The following is an 18,796-nucleotide window of genomic DNA, read 5'->3' as shown; positions in this document are numbered from 1 at the left end:
GGTACCCAGCATTTATTAGATGAACCCAGGAGCTCCTCTGACTTGTGCTGGATAAGTATGCTGCCCAAGGGATTCACCGTGCTCTGGCTCCCCTGCTTCATTATTCTGTGCATCTTGGACACAGAAGCTGGAGCAGCAGAAGGGAGCTATGCTGACTTTATATTTGCTAGCGATTCTCTCCGCTGGGGCTAGCTCTGGCAAGGGGATGAAGAGAGACTTCTGTTCCCTGTGTGCTGTACAAGTGGTGAGAAGGGAGTGGCTCAGGCTGAGGCTCATTAAAATCTCAGACAATCCACGCCTGCAATTTCAGAGATGAATGACCCTTCCATGAATGTCCTTCATGATTTATAACAAACACCTTGAAAAAGCTGATAGTTATAACAACATCTTTCCTGGATAGCCTGGTGCCTCTTGCAGAAGGGCTGCCTGTGATAGTTGGTTTTTAATGGCCCACTTTGAAGTTCCATTATTGCTGTGTTTGTAGCACAGACAGTTCCTGCTCATGTTCAGGTCCCAGTGTGATAGGTGCTGTAGACACAAAAAGCTTCCAGACATCCAAGAACTAGTGATGTTAAACTGATTGTAAAAAATGTATTGGCTGTTTCTAAATCTGACCTAAATCAATTGTTTCTTTACAGATCTAGAAATAGTTGGTTTTATAGACATAGCTGATATTTCTAGCCCTCCTGTCTTATCCAGACATCTGGTGCTGCCCATAGCACTCAACAAAGGTGAGCAGATTTTGTTTTCTAATGGTTGTTGTTGTGCTGTTTGGAATTCACTGTTTTTATCTTCTGTTAGCATGTTGGTAATACAGGAAAGCCCAGCATCCTGCAGATAGCATAAAGGGCAAGTGCTATGTCCTTAAAAAAGGACATTTTTGATGGCCACATTAAAATTAACATCTTAAACCCTACCTCTACCTTCTTTCTTTAAAAAAAATCCTCTTAAAAGTGCATCTGTATATGAAAGGCAAAGCTTGCTACAAGGGACAGTGGCCCTTTTGTAACACCATAAATAAAACTTTCTGAATTTTGAGCTAAAAGTAACTCTGGTCAGGAAGCAGGTGACACAAGATGAATGCTTAATGCAAGCTTTTATCTGCTTGTACTGATTTGGGACTTCGGATGTTTTTAAATCTGGCCTTCAACATGGCTTTGAATTAGCACTGTGATTATTTATGTTACTCAGAAAAGTCATCCACTGCTAGCTAGTGTTATTTGTACAGTATGTGTAACCAGCTGGCAGTGCAAAGAAGAAATTTTGTGAGGTTTTTCTTGGAAAAAAAGATTGAAAGGAAAACTTTGCAATTACTGCGTTGGTCTCTATATATCAGCACTCTGGTTCTGCCAAAGGTGTCTCCCTTGTAAAAATCAGCTGTTGATTGCTGAAGCACAGCTGTATTCCATCTGCTAACATACAGCAAATTGCTCCTGGTGATCTAGAAATGGGAAACATCATGAGAGAGGTTGGTTCAGGGATCTCTGATCAGAAGACACTGTATGTACTGGCTGCAAGAATATTGGTATTTTAGTGTTTTTTCTCCAAAGATAAGTTACCCTTGGGTCTGGGGCAGCTATTCAGAAACAGTTTTGTGAGGAAGATACAGGAGAGAGGATACATCCTATGCCATCTTAGATGCACAGTCTGCTTTGCCCAGGCATTTCACTTGGCAGCTGTTCAAGACAGTCTTGTGCTGCAGTCCTAGCCCATGGGGTTCAGCATATCAGAGGGGAGGCTGAGATTGTGCAAGAACTGGAGCTTTCCTATAGAAAGGAGGGAATGTGTAGGGGGCCAGTGTTGCTCTTTTGAATGTGTATGGGTGGGGGTGAATGTTGCTCTTATAGGGTGATTTGCTCTCCACTGATGACAGGCAGCTGTTCTAGGGGACTTTCCAAACGATGGGTGCTAGATGCCCTGCATAGTAGAACCAGTGCTTGTGAGTTTAAATTTATGCTCTTGCTTTTTCTCTCTTATTTTTTTTTCACAGAAGGGGATGAATTGGGTCCAGGGATCACTGATGACACAGAAGATGAGAATTCAGCTAATCAGATTGCTGGCAAAATACCCAACTTCTGTGTACTGCTGCACGGGAGCCTGAAGGTGGAAGGCATGGTGGCCATTGTCCAGTTAGGGTATGGATGTGGAGTTCTTCTTGCAGTCTTTCTCTGCCCTTGGGGATATAGGAGCAGTCATTTATGCACACCTCACAGTACTGGATACAAAAGCTGGATTTTTTTTTTAATGCGATTCTGGATTTTGTAGTTTGCAGAAGCTTTCAAGTTACAGTAGGAAGTGAAAGAAACATGAAGTTTTCAGCCTGTATGGTCTACTCTTTTCTCTAGGCCAGAGTGGTATGGGATGCTGTACTCCCAGGCTGACAGCAAGAAGAAATCAAACCTCATGATGTCTCTCTTTGAACCTGGGCCTGAGCCCCTCCCTTGGCTAGGGAAAATGGCACAGCTTGGGCCTATTTCAGGTAGTAACTAAGCCAGTTTTAAAGTCCCTTGTGCATGTGATGTTTGTTGTGTTAATGTCCCAGCCAAGTCTTGTTCTTAAAAGTCTTTTCTTCTTTCAGATGCAAAAGAAAACCCTTATGGGGAAGATGACAATAAGAGCCCTTTCCCCTTGCAGCCCAAGAATAAGCGGAGTTACGCACAGAATGTCACTGTGTGGATCAAACCAAGCGGCCTGCAGGTACATGCTCTGTATTTAGCTTTGGTGCTTTGATGTAGCTTAGCGGTGATCCTTTGGAAGTATCCAGCACAGGGTGCAGGTAAGTGGGGCTCGACTGTGCGTCAGCTGCTCTGGGGAACTGTCTATGTCCCCATGTCTATCCTGCAGGAAGTGAGTACTGAACTAGGGCAATGTAGCCCTTGGAAATAGGGCTGAACTGATTCTGTTTGGCTCTTTAATTAGGGCAGACTGGCAGTTATTGCGGGGCAGCTGACATGTAACAAGCTACTGTCTTCTTTTACTGGCTGGACTTTGTTGATACCCTCCCTGCTAGCAGCAGAATAGTCTCTGTTGCTTCCATCTTGTACGGTTATTTTACTGTGGTTTCTCTAAAAGCTTTCTCTTTAAAATGACATGAGTAAAACACACAAGCAAATGAAGATGGTTCACTGAAAGCCATCCCTGGCCACTTGGCATCATGCTTAGTTCAGTTGGTGTAGAGTAGGGGTACTCAACTTCCAGCCCACAGGCCAAATGCAGCTCGCGCACCCGTCGCATCTGGCCTACAGGGCTCCCCATGGTAGGGGTGCACCAATAAAGATTTTCTTGGCCTATACTGATGGCCGATACTGACAGTCTATTATTAACCGACTATATCGACCGATGCCAGTCCAATAACCAATATTTAGTAATAATGCAAGGCATTTTAAAGTAATGACATAAACCTTTATTTTTTGCACACTCCAGCAGTCCTGTGTCACATGTATCAGTGTCCCAGCACTTAAAAATGGTGGCAGGGGCACCTGAACTAAAGCTTGTGAAATGAGTTTTAGTTCAAGACCCACCACCACCATTTTTAACCACAGCAACACTTTTACACAGAGCAGGGCAAGGGTGGATGCAGTGTGGTCACTGTGGGCTTGGGACTCTCTGCCCTGCTGCCTTTGCCTTGGGGAGCCCCATGCCAGCTATGCACCCCAGTGCCAGCCCTGCAGCAGGGAGCACTACTTGCTGCCCCCACTGCTGCAGAGTAGGCAGGGGGTACATGGCTGGCTCAGGGGTCCTGAGTGAAAGGTAGCAGAGCAGAGAACCCCAAGCCTGCAATGAGCAGCCCACATCCACCCCATGCACAAATCTGTGGGGGTATATGCCCCCCATGCCGCCTCCAGAGTTTTTGTATAGTGGTAGGGAGCCACCCCCACCCCCGTGCATTCTCTGGACAAGCTGCCAGTGGCTCCATCGTACACTCTGCCCCAGCCCCAGGTCCCATGCACCACCCTGGCTGGGCAGCACCCCCAGCCTCTACCTCTGCCCCACTTCCTCCCTCACCATGGGGGCCTTGACCTGTCCCCCCAACCCATGCCCCTTCTTCTCCATAGACTTACCTGCAGGGAGTTGCTCTCCATACTGCCTGGCTGTATTCCTGGCCACGTGCATTCATGCAGCCATGCACATGCACATAGGCTTCCTCTGTCCTGCTCCCGGCAGCCCCAAGCAGAACCCATTGCAGGCTAAAATGCTGCCCGCCTGCAAGGGGAAACTGGCCATTTCCTGAGGGAACCCAGGCATCCGGGGGCACCAGCCCTGTGGAGGAGAGGGAACCGAGGTGTCCAGGGCCCTGGCCAGAAGGCATAATTATTAGTAAGCATTATCAGCTACAACAGCCAAAAAAGCAGATAGCCGATAATGTAGTTTCCCTTCTATTGGTACTGATCCAATAGGCAACCAATATATCAGTGCACTTCTACCCTATGGGTCAGGAAAATTGGCAGTGGGGGTGCAGTGGCCATTTATATGGAAACACTCTCCCCTGCCAAATTCCAAAACACCAACCAGTGTGTGCCCAGTTGTGGCCAGATCAAGCTGCAACCCCTTCCCTCGCAGGGCTGGGCCAACCTCATCCCCTCCCCACAGGGCTGGGTTGGGGCCTGGCAATGCCCTCTTCCTAGGTTCAGGCTATGCCCCCTTCCCTCCCTGAGGGGCCAGATAGGGGCCTGGGTACATCCCCTTCACAATCCCCCACCTCTGGAGGGCCAGGCCACATTCCCTTCCCTTTCCATGGGGCTGAGTCAAGCTCCTTTTCTGTGCCAGGAACTGGCCTGCCTCCATCCCCCCCTACATGGCCAGATGATGCCTGCCCAGGTGCCGGATAGGGTGTGCTGGCTGTATCTGGTCTGTGGACAAACTGGGCGCTGCCTTTCTGGCCCACCAGGCAAAAAGATTGAGCACCACTGGTTTAGTATATTTGCTGTGTGGGTGTTACCCTCTGTGAGTAGCATCAGAAGTCAGTAATCACAGGTGCTCCAGGAAAGATTGAAGGATTGTTTCCTAAGCCATTGTTGGGGATTCTTTCCTGCAGCCTCTCTGAAAAATGGCATGATCTTTTCTTTTCCTTTCTCTAGACGGACGTGCAGAAAATCTTGAGAAACGCAAGAAAACTTCCTGAAAAAACTCAAACATTTTATAAAGTGAGTAACATTGTAGGATTGCTTATAACCATACCCTGTACAAGCTGCAAGCCCAGTGGTGATGGTCCATCAATAGAGTCTGAGTGCCATGTAGGGGGTGTTAACATGTGGTCAGCACTAATTCTCAGCAGCTGTGGGGTGGGAGGTGGGCATTTGATTCACTTCACTGATTAGTAAAGCTGAGATGCTGAGTCCCTTTCCTATCTGCTGCTCACGTGGACAGAGTTCCTATACATTTTGGGGGTGGTGGATGTTCTCAGAGAAAGAGGAGGAATGGTATGCACTAGTCACTTCTGCCAAGTGAGCTCCTAAATGGAGCAGGGAGACTGTCTCATCCTGCTTTCACAGGCCAGTACACAGGACTGGTCCAGAGGGGTCATGGAAGGAAGTGAAAGCATGAGTGGGCAGTAACCCACACAAGTGCTCCTCTGAGGAGCTGCTGCCTGCAACATGCTGAAGGCTGCTGCTAGCAAGGCAGAGTGAAATCTAATACTCCAAGGACAGATGGCTCCAGTGCAGCACTCTTAAAACCAGACTATGACCAGGGTTGATTGTCACTCCTCCCACAATAAAGCAAAAGCAATTTATGATGTTTGCTTCCAGCTGGGGTGCTGGTGTGCCCTGTAGAAAAACATGCAGAGCCACAGTCCCTGTCATGAATTTACAACCTAAGAAAATCGGTATTATAAATCTGCTGGCCCTGATGATTGAGATGCTAGGACGGAGCAAATGACAGAGCACTTAGCTTCAGGACTGCTAGCTTGGGAGAAGGGCAGTGTGACCGTGGAAGCAGAGAAAAGCAGGTGATGGGGAAACTCAGCGTTCTTAGTAGCACTGGAGGTCACCCTTACCTCATTTTGTTTCTGATTGGGAAGCTTCCCAGACCAGAGTCCACCTGTTTTACTGTTTGGAGCAAGTCTGCAAGGAGCAGAATTTGTTAGAATAGGAATGGCTTTCAGTGGGATTTTTCTTCCTCCCAGGAACTGAACCGTTTGCGCAAGGCAGCCTTGGCTTTTGGCTTTTTGGATCTTCTGAAAGGCGTGGCCGATATGCTGGAAAGGGAGTGCACACTTCTTCCTGATACAGCTCATCCTGATGCAGCATTCCAGCTTACACATGCTGCCCAGCAACTCAAAGTGGCAAGTACTGGGACCTCAGAATATACTGCCTATGACCACAATATCACCCCGCTGCAGACTGACTTCTCAGGGAGCAGTGCCGAGAGAATGTGAGAACTGGTTTTTAGAACTTTTTGGGAAGGATTTCCAAGTCTCAAGTGGTCCAAGTTTCCTGTCTTACTTGCATTCTGGGACCTGTTCAAATATTGTCCAAAGAACTTCGATACAAATTGGAGAGTCTCTAAATACAATCTCTTATTTCTAAACTGGTTTCGTTTTAGTGGATTTAGAGGTTGACCTGGAAAGTGTATTTTTAAATGTCTTGCGAAGGCCTCAAATACTGCATTTAAGTGTGAGCAGAGGGAACTTGGTATGTTGTTAAAGGATGTGTGAAGAAACAAAGACAATGCTCTCAGGCAGTGGATGGTGCCAGCACTATGCCTGTACCCACTGGTGATTGGGTGCTACTCTCAGCACTAGATTAGTGGTAACAAGCATTGGTGAAGCCTCTCCCCCACCAGCTGGGGTTATCATTTGGGGCCTGACTTTCCAAGTGCCAGCTGTGCAACTGCACACACGTGCATGGCTTCAGGTTGGATGCACAGCTCACCCTTTCCACAAGCAATTGCCTGACAGTTTATGGCCTGATGTTCAAAATGCAGTGGCTAACATTTTAACATCACCTGTCCAGTGGTGCTGACACCCATGAAGAATAGTTTACATTCTGCAATGAAAAAAGTGGGTTTTTTAAAAATAAATTGTAAGATATGACATGAATAAAGATTAATGTTTTGTGGAAACTGCTTTTGGTTCCAGCTTCATAAGATCTCTGGCGTATTCATGCTTAGCATTACACAGGCTTAATATTGACCTGGGGAAAGTATGTCCATGCTGTTCACCATGAAGGTCAAGTAACAAATTGTTTCCAGTCATTTTTATGAAGAACACCACAAAAGAGGACTTTGCTTGTAAATCTTTATTGATAGAAACACACATTCGGTTGCTTTTAGAACTAGCAGACTCAGGAGATTATGTATGGTCTGTAACAACTTCCACCAGATATTACAACTTAACTGAGAAATGTCATGTTGTTATGAATATGCATTCTATAATAAAGAATAAATGCCCTGTTGAGGAGCTCAAACAAAAAAATGGAAGGCAACATCCCTGCCATGCTAATGAGATTTCAGTGCTAACTCTAAGCTATATGATCCCTCAACTGTTATCAAGCAGGCTTGTGTATGCAAACGTGTGTGCAGTAGTGAAGCAGTAAGTTTATAAATTATGCCCTGCCTCTCCTGAGGAAGCAGTTTGTGCCCTGGCTTTGTCATCATGAGCCAAAGGTTCATTCATCAGACATTTCAAAAGTGACAGAAGTTCTTCAAGACCTAATGTCTTTTGTTGATAAAACTGTTCATTGCAGAATGCCCTCTGATAAGCCTGTATGTCCTTACCCTGGCCTGACAGGAAGAAGCACTGTGAGTGTTTAACAGTGAAAAAACAGCCAACAGTTTGATCAGTTGGGACCTGGGAATAAAAAGGACAGATACCTTTTTCCTACGACACTTTTTTAACACACAGCCATGCAAACAGTGGGGTGTAGTGAACATCAGGGATGCTTCTGGATTATGGCTGTTAGCCTGCATTAAGGCTGCAAGCTGCTACAGGCTTTTAAATGTAACCACAGAAGCAAGACAGGGCTGAAGTCTCGGAGGTCAAGTTGGAGGTGCAGGGAGAGGGTCCACCACTGAAAATAGCTGATGCCAGGGTGGGGGCAATTTTTCTATGACGATATTAAAAAAAAAATCTCTAATGCAAACAGTGAAGTGTCTGAAAGCATCACTTGACTCTCCCCTATCTGGTCTGTGGCACCAAAACAGGTTGCAGCTTCCTGGATCGAGACAGACCCCCAGCACTCCATACTGAGAGTGGGTAAGCAAGTACACTTTGCAAACTCCTTAGCTGCACTCCTGTATTCAGGGAACAGGAAAACCGGTGCTTGTTTTCATGTCAGCACGATTTGATCGGTCACGTCCCCCTCACAGTTCCCGACAGGACAGAGCAAGGACTAGCTGCCTCTGCTGTGCTAATACCTCAGTATTACCTGTGTGCCTCCTAATGCAGTGCTCATGTCTTTTTCAGGGTACAGAGAACAAAGGGAACTTCCTGGTTTTCCAGTGTTCAAGCATCTAAATTCTCAGTCAGGAAGGGTGAGTTAGAAGCCACACAACAGCATAAAGCAGCTGCTGCCTTAGTGTTTTACCTGGTAAGCCACCAAGGGAAATCAGAAGGACTAGGTTGCTTCCACTACTAATGACCGGATAGGACTTAGGTGCTGTTCAGGAACACAAGGTACTCCTGCTGCACTGGTAGAGAAACTATTGCACACAAGCCAAGAACAAGTTAGTCATGTCCAAGCCAACCAGTTGTACCTCCAGGTTATTTATAAATCAGCAGAAAGCTGCTAAAAAAAGCAGAGTTCCCACTGATCATTAATAAATGTCCCAAACCTCTTTGGGAGTGAACGGGCTGATATTATATCCCAACATCAGAAGCCTTATCTGCATGCAATATTGAAAGAGCAAATACCCAATTCAAAATAACTAGTCTTTTTCTATTTAGCGCTGCTCCATTTTTTTCTCGTAAGCATATTATATGCAGATAACAGGATTTCTTGGTAACATGGTGGTCAATGGGATATAAATTTAAGTATTAGCTCATTGTTCAATATTAAATACCATGCATATATGACGGAAGAGTAACTAAATATAGAGTATAGAGGAATGTTTTCCGAATATGCTAAGAAATCTAACGTGATCATTGAACTGTACAAAATTATTTATAGCGTAATGGGTAAAACTGTAAGAATCACAGGCTCATCTTGTCTTTAAGATAAATTAGATAAGAATCAAAGTCACAGCTTCGCTGACTTTATTTCATCTTTCTCTTTTTTGGTCCGAGTTTCTGCCTCCTTTGCTTGTAAAGATAACGGAAGTTTATAAACATTCCTAAAAGAGAGAGAGAGAGAGAATGTTTACTTGATGCCAAAGATCCATGCAGATAATTTATGCCAGACAATTTTTTTACAAAAATTCAAGAACTGGCACATTTCTCAAACTAGCACTTGCAAATAATAGTTAAATGATTTTTTCCTTAGGTGTCTAACTATGAGAGCTAAAGATAAACACTGCTTTGGTACTGTAAGGCTGCTCAGGAGTTCAGGTTGTCACCTTTGAAAGGTAGCAGAAAAAGGTAAAATAATTCTAGGAAACTTGCAAGGAAAAATGTTGTAAACTTTGCAGAGACTGTATCAGACTGGATCCCCAATGAGATGGGGGAAAGTGTCACTGTGATTTATTTTGTCCGACAGAATGGAAGTCTAGTTAGGGTGCTAAGTTTTTGTTTGTAAATCCTGAGTTGAGAACATGCATTCCTCTGACATCAGTAACATCACCTCAGACACCACACTTTTATCAAAGATCCACTAATAGAGAACAATCAGGTGTAGTTGATCACAGGTAAACATCACTTTTATATAATAGGCTGCTGTTAAGAAATCTCCTATATTGCTTTCCAGAGGACTAGTCCTTCATATTGCACTGGTGCAATGATAGTCTAGTTAAACATCTCTATCCTGTTGAACTATAACTGTGTATTTTTTAGCATCTATATCTGTATGTACCTTAAAGTAATCTATGTTCTAGGTCTTCTTTTTAAGCAACCATTATTATTCACTTGTTTTCCTCTGAATTTGTTCAGTTAACATATTTAGACATACCACATGGACGAGAAGACTTTAAGCTTATACAAATTGGTGTTATGATGACTTCCCAAACACATGCTAATAATTTAATTTAAAAAAATGAAGCTGTCATCTTCCTTCCCCCATTCCCCCCCACCCCGACCACTGATTTTGGATTTTTCAACAGCTGGGAAAACACAATAAAAAAAAACCAGAATGGCCTACCTAAAAATAATAATATAAGGTAGATTTGAAGAAAGAATGAAAAGTTGATTGTGAAGTTCAGTGGATTTGGCAATCTCAAACTGAATTTTCCTGTTTCACTGAAGATGGGGATGGCCTGTATCACAGAGACAGCTGAAAGCAGAAAGTGAAGCAGGTGAGAGGTCAAGTACAAGGTAAACTATACAGCTAGTCAAACAGAAACTTTCTCAAATGACATCCTGCTAGTGATGTCTTCACCTGGATTGGCCTGCAGAAGGTACAGCTCACATGAGTGTAACCTCAAAACCCAGGTCAGGGTGGGGAGGAGTGCAATGGTGACTATGTAGAGAAGTCTTTAAATAATTCCTCTGAAGTGTGGTGGGCCAGGTTAGAGGGGGGATAAGAAGTGCCAACCTGACTGCTGGAAACTGATGTTCTCCGTCTATCCACAGGGCAAGCACAGCAGTCATCAGCAGCACTAGTGTCCTCCTAACTTACTTCCACAGATCAAAGGTAAGGTTGCTTCCCCCACCAGTACCATCTCAGACCTCTCCCAGACTACTACCAGCAAGGTTGCTAACGAGGGGTGCACTGATTTCGTAGTTGATACCGATAGCCAATTATTAACCAGCCATATTGACCAATACTGATCCACTAACCAACTTACAGGAATGTAGCTGGGCAGTGTAGAGAGTAGTGCCCTGCAGAAAAGTCTGTGGAGGGGAAGGGGGAAGAGGGGGACAGATTGAGGCCCCCACAGTGAGGGTGGGAATGGGACAGGGTAGGTGCTGCCCAGCCAGTGATGCATGTGACCCTGGGGCCATAAGCAGGATGAAGCCATGGGTGGCTCACTCAGAGGGCGTGGGGGGAGGTTGAAAAAGGGGGCAACTCCCTGCCACTGAGTGCACCTCCGAGGGAGGTATGGTGGGCGTGCGCCACCTGAATTTGTGCATGGGGAAGAGGTGGGCTGCCTGCTATGGGCCAGCGCCAGCCTCTTCCTGGTGGGGCGGGGGCTAGGCCAGGGTTGGGTTCAGAGTGGGTGGGAGTAGGGCAGGTGGCAGTGCTGGGAGAAGTAGCCATGGGGGACCTATGGTGAATTTTGGGGTGCTATAGCCCCCCCCAAACCCTGCTTAGTGCCACCCCTGCTTGGGGCACTCCACTCTGCTGCCTTACCCTCAGGAGCCCTGTGCTGGTCACATGTCCCCTGCCCACCCCACAGTGTGGGGCTCCTGAGGGAAAGGCACCAGAGTGGAGTGCACTGAGCAGGGATGGCGCTAGAGGGGGATTTGTGGGGAGGGCAATAGTCACCCCAAAATTCACCTTAGCCCCCCAGCATAGCCCCCCCTCCCAGCTGAGCCTACCCTGCTCCTTCCCACTCTGAGTGCAGGCCTGGCCCAGCCCCTGCACCAGGAAGAGGCTGGCGTTGCCCCTGGCCATGAAGCAGGCAGCCCGCCACCATCCTATGCACAATCTGGGGGGGCATGTGCCCCCCATACCTTCCCCAGGGGTGCACACAGCACCCAGGAGCTATCCCTCCCCCTCCTTGGTGTTCCTGGATGAGCCACCTGTGGCTCCATCCCTCTCCCAGCTCTGGGGGCCCATTCACCCCCCTGGCTGGACAGGGCCTGCCCCTAGCCATGCCCCTGCTCTACTCCCTCCCTCAACACAGGGGTCTCAATCTGCCCCCTCCACACCCCTTTCCTTCCCTTTCACAGACTTACCTGTGGGATGCTGCCCAGCTGCACTCCTGGCCACATGCATGCTGCAGCTGCATGCCCATGGAGTGTGGGGGCCCTGGCCAGAAGGCATACAGGCAGTCCTCAACTTACAACATTTTGAGTTACAACATTTTGCACTTACAACGTTTATAAATTGACACAGTTTCAAATTTCTAAAGTCAGTTTCAACTTTACAACACTTGATCTGACACCAAACCGTGCCAATGAACAAGTTCGCTACGTCACCCATCTCCCTGGAGAACATCTGTCCAAATTTCCTTGGACACTTTCTTTAAGAAAGCAGCCAAGACTCCTGAGAAAACTCCAGCCAAGAACCCTTCAAAAAATCCAACCAAGAGCCCTTCAAAACATCCAGCAAAGTCTCCTCAAAGAAATCCTTCCAAATCAATGATTGCTATTTACAATATAAATACATTAATGTAGCTGTACTACTTATCTATAATTGATCAGATACAAAATTCTAGGTTATTTTTGGTGAAAATAGGGTATCGGGCCTTGGTTCAGGAACCAATCCCCCATTTATAGCATTTGTTCCTATGGGAAAATTGGTTCTGACTTCAGATGTGGTTTTCAAGAACCAACTGTGTCTTAAGCCTGAGGACTACCTGTATTATATTTATCGGTGAATATTATTGGCTACACCAACCAAAAAGCCAATAAAGTTAATTTTTCTTTTGTCGGTGCCAATCCAATATGGACCAATATGCACTTCTATTGCTAACTAAACTGGTAGCGTGGGTTACTCAGACTCTCCCTGGATGGGAGGTGGGGTCTTCTCTGGCTTTAGCTGTCATCCTTACTGGGTTGCCTGTGGAGCTGGGCAGCTGGTAAACTCACAGAAAAATGTGAGTTTTGGTCATTTCAATGCTACTGTATCCCTCTGAATGTAAGACACACTTTAAAAAACAAATTTTCAATTTCTTCTAAAAACAGCCTGCATCATAAGTTCAAGTAAAAAAACCACAAAGTATAAAGCTCTTAAGGGCTCTACAGACATGTCTTAACTGACATTTTTTTTTCTCAACTGAGAGTTAGAAAATGTGGATGCATCTTCAGTTAACAGGAAGGTTGAATTCAAATGCATCTTCTATCAGGTGCAATCTGTTTAAGTAGTTTGGATTGGAAAAAAATAGTTGGGGCTGCATCTGAGGAGCTAGAGAGGCTGGGATTGCCCATTTATTCAGTAGCTCAAGCTGTAGACCACAACAGAAGAGACCCAAAGCAATTCTTTTCTTTAGCCGGAGGGGATGTGAATCCAGTGTCTCACCACCAGGCTGTGAGCTCTTCCTGGGCAAGTGCTCTCAGTCTTTGACACCTGGATTCAGATGCCCTCCAGAAGAGCAGGAGGCTCCCACATCCTTGGCAGGAAGACTTTAAGATCACCCCTGCCACCATATTGTCCAAGTCAAGCCCCTCATTTCCCTTGCAATTCTTACTAGTGCCAAAAAAGGGGGCTGAATAAAACTTTGTTTTGTCAAGAAAAATTTGAAGCCAATTTGGTTCTGATCAAATCTTTTTTCTGTGACGCGGGTTCTATGATGCAGACACTCTGTTGTTCGCCTCCATATGAAAGGAAGACTCGCAAAAGAATTAGGTTGCTACTGTCTCTCTAGCATAATGGATCTCAAACTGGTCCTGGAAAAGAAAGGAAGTCTCGCAACAGACTTATCAGCACGACAGTGAGGTGGGTCTTTCCCAAACATACCTTCTGCTAAGGCTCCGATAGGATAGAGAGGGATCCAGATGGTGTATCGGATCCAGGTGAGGACCTTCCATTCCATGTCAATGGAGGAGAGCATGTAGAAGGGATACCTGGAGCAAAGGCAGTTTGAGAAAAACAGATGTCACTTATGAGGTTAGCTCCTTACTTAACATACTGTTCCAGCATTGTGCATAGTGGCCATGAGGTGTCATCTGGCAACCCTGCTAACTATCTAAGATGCGACTGTGTGTTCAGTTCCTGCCTTAATGTTCACAAAGGGGCTGTTCCCTGTGGCTGTCATAGCTGTGCCCCCTTCTATAACCAAAGAGCATTTGCCATGAAAAATTATGAGTCCTATGATTGTCCTGGAGATGTGCAGGCATGCAGCTTTATCCTATCCCTGTCACTAGAACCGATTCAGACTCTGGCAGACACAGGGCACTAACCAGAGTATTATGCTGTGACTAGCCTGAGTCCAAACAAACATGGCTCTCCAGAGCCATAATGGCGATACTGATGCCAGAGGGCATCTTTCACAGGCAAAACTCAAAACCATTTTAAAGTAAAGGCTCCTTTAAAAATGAGATACATGCACAAGTGCTAGGGTAAAACAAACCTGAATATTTCTATCATACTCCAGGCATAGAATATGAAAAACACCACTGCTCTGCTTTGCATTTCTTCCATGCTGCCAAGGATGATGAACAAAATCAAATTCCTTCCAAATACCTGTTAGAAGAAACATGCATGCCTGTAAGTATAACACAAAATACAAACACAGCACAGTCAGGGGGCAAGCTAGCCCTTTCCCTTAAAAGCTCTCAGCCGCAGCACCATGTGTGCCTGTAGCATGTGATACTAAGGGCAGGGGTAGGCCTGGGTGAGACTAAGGCCAGGATCTACCACTGCAGCTAAGCTGTTTCCTAACCCTATAGCTTTTCTGCACTGGTTGTGTTTGGATCCTAGCCAGAAGCAGGGAAAGAAGCCATGTTTCAGAAACCTGGCCATACCTTATGTATGGCAGCAACTGACCCTGGCACAGAAACCTCTCTCAACCAGCTTCTCTATGTCTTTTTGTCCCAGGGGGTCCGGCCTAGGCAGGCAAACCAAGAGGGCTTACTGCCCAGGCTGGGGAGCATGGTTTCCTTCTAATTAGGTCAAGTGGATCCCAAGGGTGACACCAATGCTGTTGCATTAACTTACTCTAGCAGTAAGGCCTAAATACTACTATATAAAATATAGAACTACAGTGATCAAGATGGCACGGGGGGAAAAAGAGGCATCTTACCACATTACCTGCATTAGAGAAGGTATCAGTGGTGATCTGACGAGTCCTATTAATGAATTCACACTCTCCATAAGCGCAAGTGTCTGGCAGAAATACATCATGTCAGAAATGGTGTGGAAAGTATCATAGAAGGAATCTGTAAGTAACAAGAGAGCATTTAAAGGCTTTTGAATGCCTGCCATGGCAAAACCTACTCAACAATACATCCCTTGACTGCAATCAATTTGTGCATACATTTCAGTATCGGGTTTGGATTTGAAAAGTTGGTTTGCCCACCTTGTATAGATGGCTTTTGGGCAGCCTATGAGAGACACACTTAGTGCCTTACCTTGCTCAAGCAAAGGGTCTGATGCTAGAAGAAATGCAATACACTGAATTATTTCAGTACTTAAGGTACACAAAAGAAACAGTAGCACTGTACATCAACACAGTACACAGCTGTACACTTAAGAACAGCAGTGGCTTGGCTGTTCTGCTTTTACTAATACCAAATGTCAGCGAAGTCAACATCTCAAATAGGGCATTTTCCCCACAGTACAATTTTTCAACAGAGAGCTTAGTATTTAGAGAACACAGCAAACATTGCCCCTAAATCATGGGTCTGCAGTTGCCATTTACAGATCCACAGTAATTCCTTTCCTCAACACTATGGCAACTTTGGGAAGTGTCTGTCCTGTTGTGTGTTTCAGTCAGGTGCTGACAGTTTCCTGAATGCAGCTTTGCTAAGATTTCATTATTTGGAATTTTTTATAAAGGTCAAAGAAACAGCACAGCTATAGAGTGCCTACTACTTGCCTTTTCCCAAGATAAACAGTCGAACCGTCATGTTCACAAAAATCCAGGAGAAGCCCAGAAACTGGACAAGATTATACATGAACAAGTATCCTCTCTTCAGGTGTCTGAAAGCTGTAATCAAGTGTTAAACGTCAGGTTAGCAAAACACAGTGGCATTCCCATTTCCTGCAGTGGGTGGAGGATGAGATGGGGATAGCAAGGGGTCACCGATTCAGCCTTTCAAAGCTGGAGGCAGGTATCAATCTCTTCCTTATTAATAGTATGATCTGCCTACTGGAGTCAAAGGAAAACCTGGACTAGAACAATGGCAGTGTTGGCTTTCCTGTCACCTGCTTTCAGGAATGATATATCAAAAGCCACTCCCCTGTCAAACAGCGCTGCAGTGACACTGTGATTGGAAGTGATTTATATGAAGTCTAGGGCACTAATTTTCCAGAAAGACATATCAAGCTTCTTCCGACAGTGCTGGAAGGAGGCATGTGTGTTACAAAGCACTATTTTGCCTGTGGTGTGAATTAACAGACAACTATCACTATTTTTAAAATCCAATCAGCCTTATGCATTTAAAGGTGCAGTCACTTACGGTCTTTCGGGACTCTGGATTCTATTCTCATTTTGTTGATTCTTTCTTCCTCCTAAAGATGATGGAGAAAGTTACAATAAGTGTTGGTGTAATAAGCACTAACCTGTTAATTAACTATCCTGTGGCAGAGCTAGTGGGGTTTACAACTCAGTTGCATATCCATTTCATACAAGCATTTAATTTTTCATGCAGACAAGGGGGGGGCATTTTCTTTTGCATCAGGAAAGACAGTTACCCCAAGAGCAAATGCTTGTTTAACCAGCAAAGTTACTTTCACTCTATTAGTGAGAATCTCTAACAAGCAGATGCTTTTGCTGTTCCTTGTTTTTTAGAAAAAGCTGCTTTCTAGGACAACTATGGGTTGTTATTATTGCTTGAAGCTGTTTCTTTTTCATGTTAAAAAGTCATCCTCTGTTTCTCCTCTAGTCATTAATGGCAGATCTAACAGGTGTTAAATCCTGAGAAGTAACAAGGGAGTTTGTGTAGTGCCTAACCCTGTGAGACTCTCAAGCAGCCTAAGACTTTGAGGCATAAGTAGTTATAAGTGAGGCTTGGTTTAAACCCAAACCAGCTCATTTGTGACTTCCTTGTCAAAAACCAGGCAAGATTATACATAAACTGCTTGTGACAATTCTGCTTGCATCTTGTGAGTAACACGCTCACTGAACTCCAAGCAAATGAAAATGTTTAAACTCAGCAGCCAGAGAGAGCCTCTTCAAAACAGAATGGCTGTTTTTGTCTCTCAGCCCACCACACCTCAGCTGCTGGTTTAACCTGTGCATGCAGGCCGTACCCACCTTTTCTTTGAGCTCCATTTCAGCATCCGACTCGTCCAGCCAGCGATCGAAATCCGGGGCCAGAAAGAGTGGGCGTTTCTCTTGCTTGGTGAGTCTCTCCCACCAGTTGCTTTCTTTTTTCCTCACAGTGATGTTCAGCTGCCGCTGTGTCACTTTGTACGCTGGCTGCAACAGAAAGGGCGAGGGCAGCCACGTGAACACATGTCAGTAGGGCCCCTTACACAGCAGGCTGGATTGAGCTGGGGGCAGGTTGGTGGTTCTGGGAGGTGACATCCTGGATCAGCCACACGTACCAGGAGTGCAGGGTTATCCCAGCTGCCCCAGCCATGACCTCCATTCTGACATTCCCTTAAGCCCCATCTGCATTTCAGGTGCTTAACCCCCTGGCTTTCTGCATCCTCCTCTAGCGATGAGGTATCCTGTTCTTTCTGGACTTCCTGTAGCTATCCAGGCTTTTTCCCATTGAGTTTCTCAGCACACAGCACTGAAATGACTCAGGGGCTAAGGAAACCAGCTCTTTGATAATGAGGGACTGTGCACCCGCGAGCATGCAGTAGGGAATTCACGTTAAAAAACAGGTGGAAGTAATGCAGCAGCACCCATAACCTCAGATTTTTTCATTAAAAAGGTGGGGGAAAAGGAAGCTTTCTTTGGGAATTGTGTTGCTGGTGGCTTTGGAGTGCTCTGGGCTGAGACCAAGGCGTGGTTTTGAATTTAATTTCTTCGAGATCTCATATTCACTTCTGACCCAACAAGCTGAGGCATCATCAGGTGCTTCCAGACTTGTTTAGCAATAACTATACATACCACAGAATAGCGAAGGAGCTGGAAGGATTCTCCTTGCTTGGTAGAGGCAGGAGCTCTGGGGGTCTCCTTTGATGCATTGGATGCAATGGCCCATATTATTTGCAAGGTGACAAGCAGCTGTCTCAGTCCCCCCAACATTGTGTCCTGCATGCCTCCCAGATTTCATTCTGCTACAGAAGCTGGACCACTGACGGGAAGGTACTGACATCCGTCAGCTAGAAACTTCTTGTGGAAAACCTATTCTCTAGCAGGTGTAGGAAGCCCCATGAAGAATTCTGTGCTGGGGCTGGACAGTTAGACTGCCTGGCCGGTTGTGCTGCCCATAATCTAATCTGTATGAACTCGCCAAGAGGCATTCCCACCCTCTACTCATTTTAACAGGCTGCAACAAGACAAGGGAACTAGCCCTCTTACTCCTGGGTGTGGCAAGGAGACCATGCGAGTTCCCCTGCTAGAGAACCACTTCCTGCAGAGGCTGACAGTCATCCGGCTGCAATGATACTGTTAGCTCCAGCAGGTGCCTTCCAAGCCATTGAGTGCTCAGGGGCATTTGCTTGTCGGCAGATCACAGGTTTACAGGGGATCACCCCTGGATGGTGCTGTCACGCCGCTGGGCAGTCTCCAGGGGCATTCATTCACCCTCTCAGTGGGTATCCTCACCCGGGGTCCCATCCTTCGTGACCCCCTGTGGCCGTCGTGCTCCTCCCTCCAGCCCAGCCAATACCGCCACCTTCTTCAGCTTGTCATGCAGTGCAGCAAGACAGACTGGGAAGCTGGTGGAAGCACCCAGAAATGATTTCATAGATTTCATAGACATTAGGGCTGGAAGGGACCTCGGGAGATCATCGAGTCCAGCCCCCTGCCCAAAGGGCAGGAA

The 18,796-nt window shown here is 46.0% G+C and overlaps 2 protein-coding genes across 2 annotated transcripts in view; one reads left to right on the top strand and one right to left on the bottom strand.

The window, feature by feature from the left end:
• VWA9 (von Willebrand factor A domain containing 9) overlaps nt 1-8,055 on the top strand; it is a 17,294-nt gene extending 9,239 nt beyond the window's left edge. Inside the window, exons 6-11 of the mRNA XM_019533830.1 lie at nt 639-731; nt 1,991-2,135; nt 2,346-2,479; nt 2,579-2,697; nt 5,079-5,144; nt 6,125-8,055. Of these exons, the coding sequence (XP_019389375.1) occupies nt 639-731; nt 1,991-2,135; nt 2,346-2,479; nt 2,579-2,697; nt 5,079-5,144; nt 6,125-6,376 (809 nt within the window). The 3' untranslated portion in view covers nt 6,377-8,055. The remainder of the gene's footprint in view (nt 1-638; nt 732-1,990; nt 2,136-2,345; nt 2,480-2,578; nt 2,698-5,078; nt 5,145-6,124) is intronic.
• Nucleotides 7,224-18,796, bottom strand: part of HACD3 (3-hydroxyacyl-CoA dehydratase 3) — a 20,168-nt gene continuing 8,595 nt past the window's right edge. Inside the window, exons 6-13 of the mRNA XM_019533189.1 lie at nt 17,113-17,277; nt 16,316-16,367; nt 15,733-15,843; nt 14,946-15,073; nt 14,266-14,378; nt 13,653-13,759; nt 10,230-10,361; nt 7,224-9,270 (exon numbers count right to left, since the gene is read on the bottom strand). Of these exons, the coding sequence (XP_019388734.1) occupies nt 9,194-9,270; nt 10,230-10,361; nt 13,653-13,759; nt 14,266-14,378; nt 14,946-15,073; nt 15,733-15,843; nt 16,316-16,367; nt 17,113-17,277 (885 nt within the window). The 3' untranslated portion in view covers nt 7,224-9,193. The remainder of the gene's footprint in view (nt 9,271-10,229; nt 10,362-13,652; nt 13,760-14,265; nt 14,379-14,945; nt 15,074-15,732; nt 15,844-16,315; nt 16,368-17,112; nt 17,278-18,796) is intronic.

The sequence above is a fragment of the Crocodylus porosus genome, unplaced genomic scaffold, assembly GCF_001723895.1.
Source record: "Crocodylus porosus isolate Cpor-Errol unplaced genomic scaffold, CroPor_comp1, whole genome shotgun sequence".
NCBI lineage: Eukaryota > Metazoa > Chordata > Crocodylia > Crocodylidae > Crocodylus > Crocodylus porosus.
The sequence above is the reverse complement of the archived record's forward strand: the minus strand, read 5'-3'. Positions and strand labels throughout refer to the sequence as shown.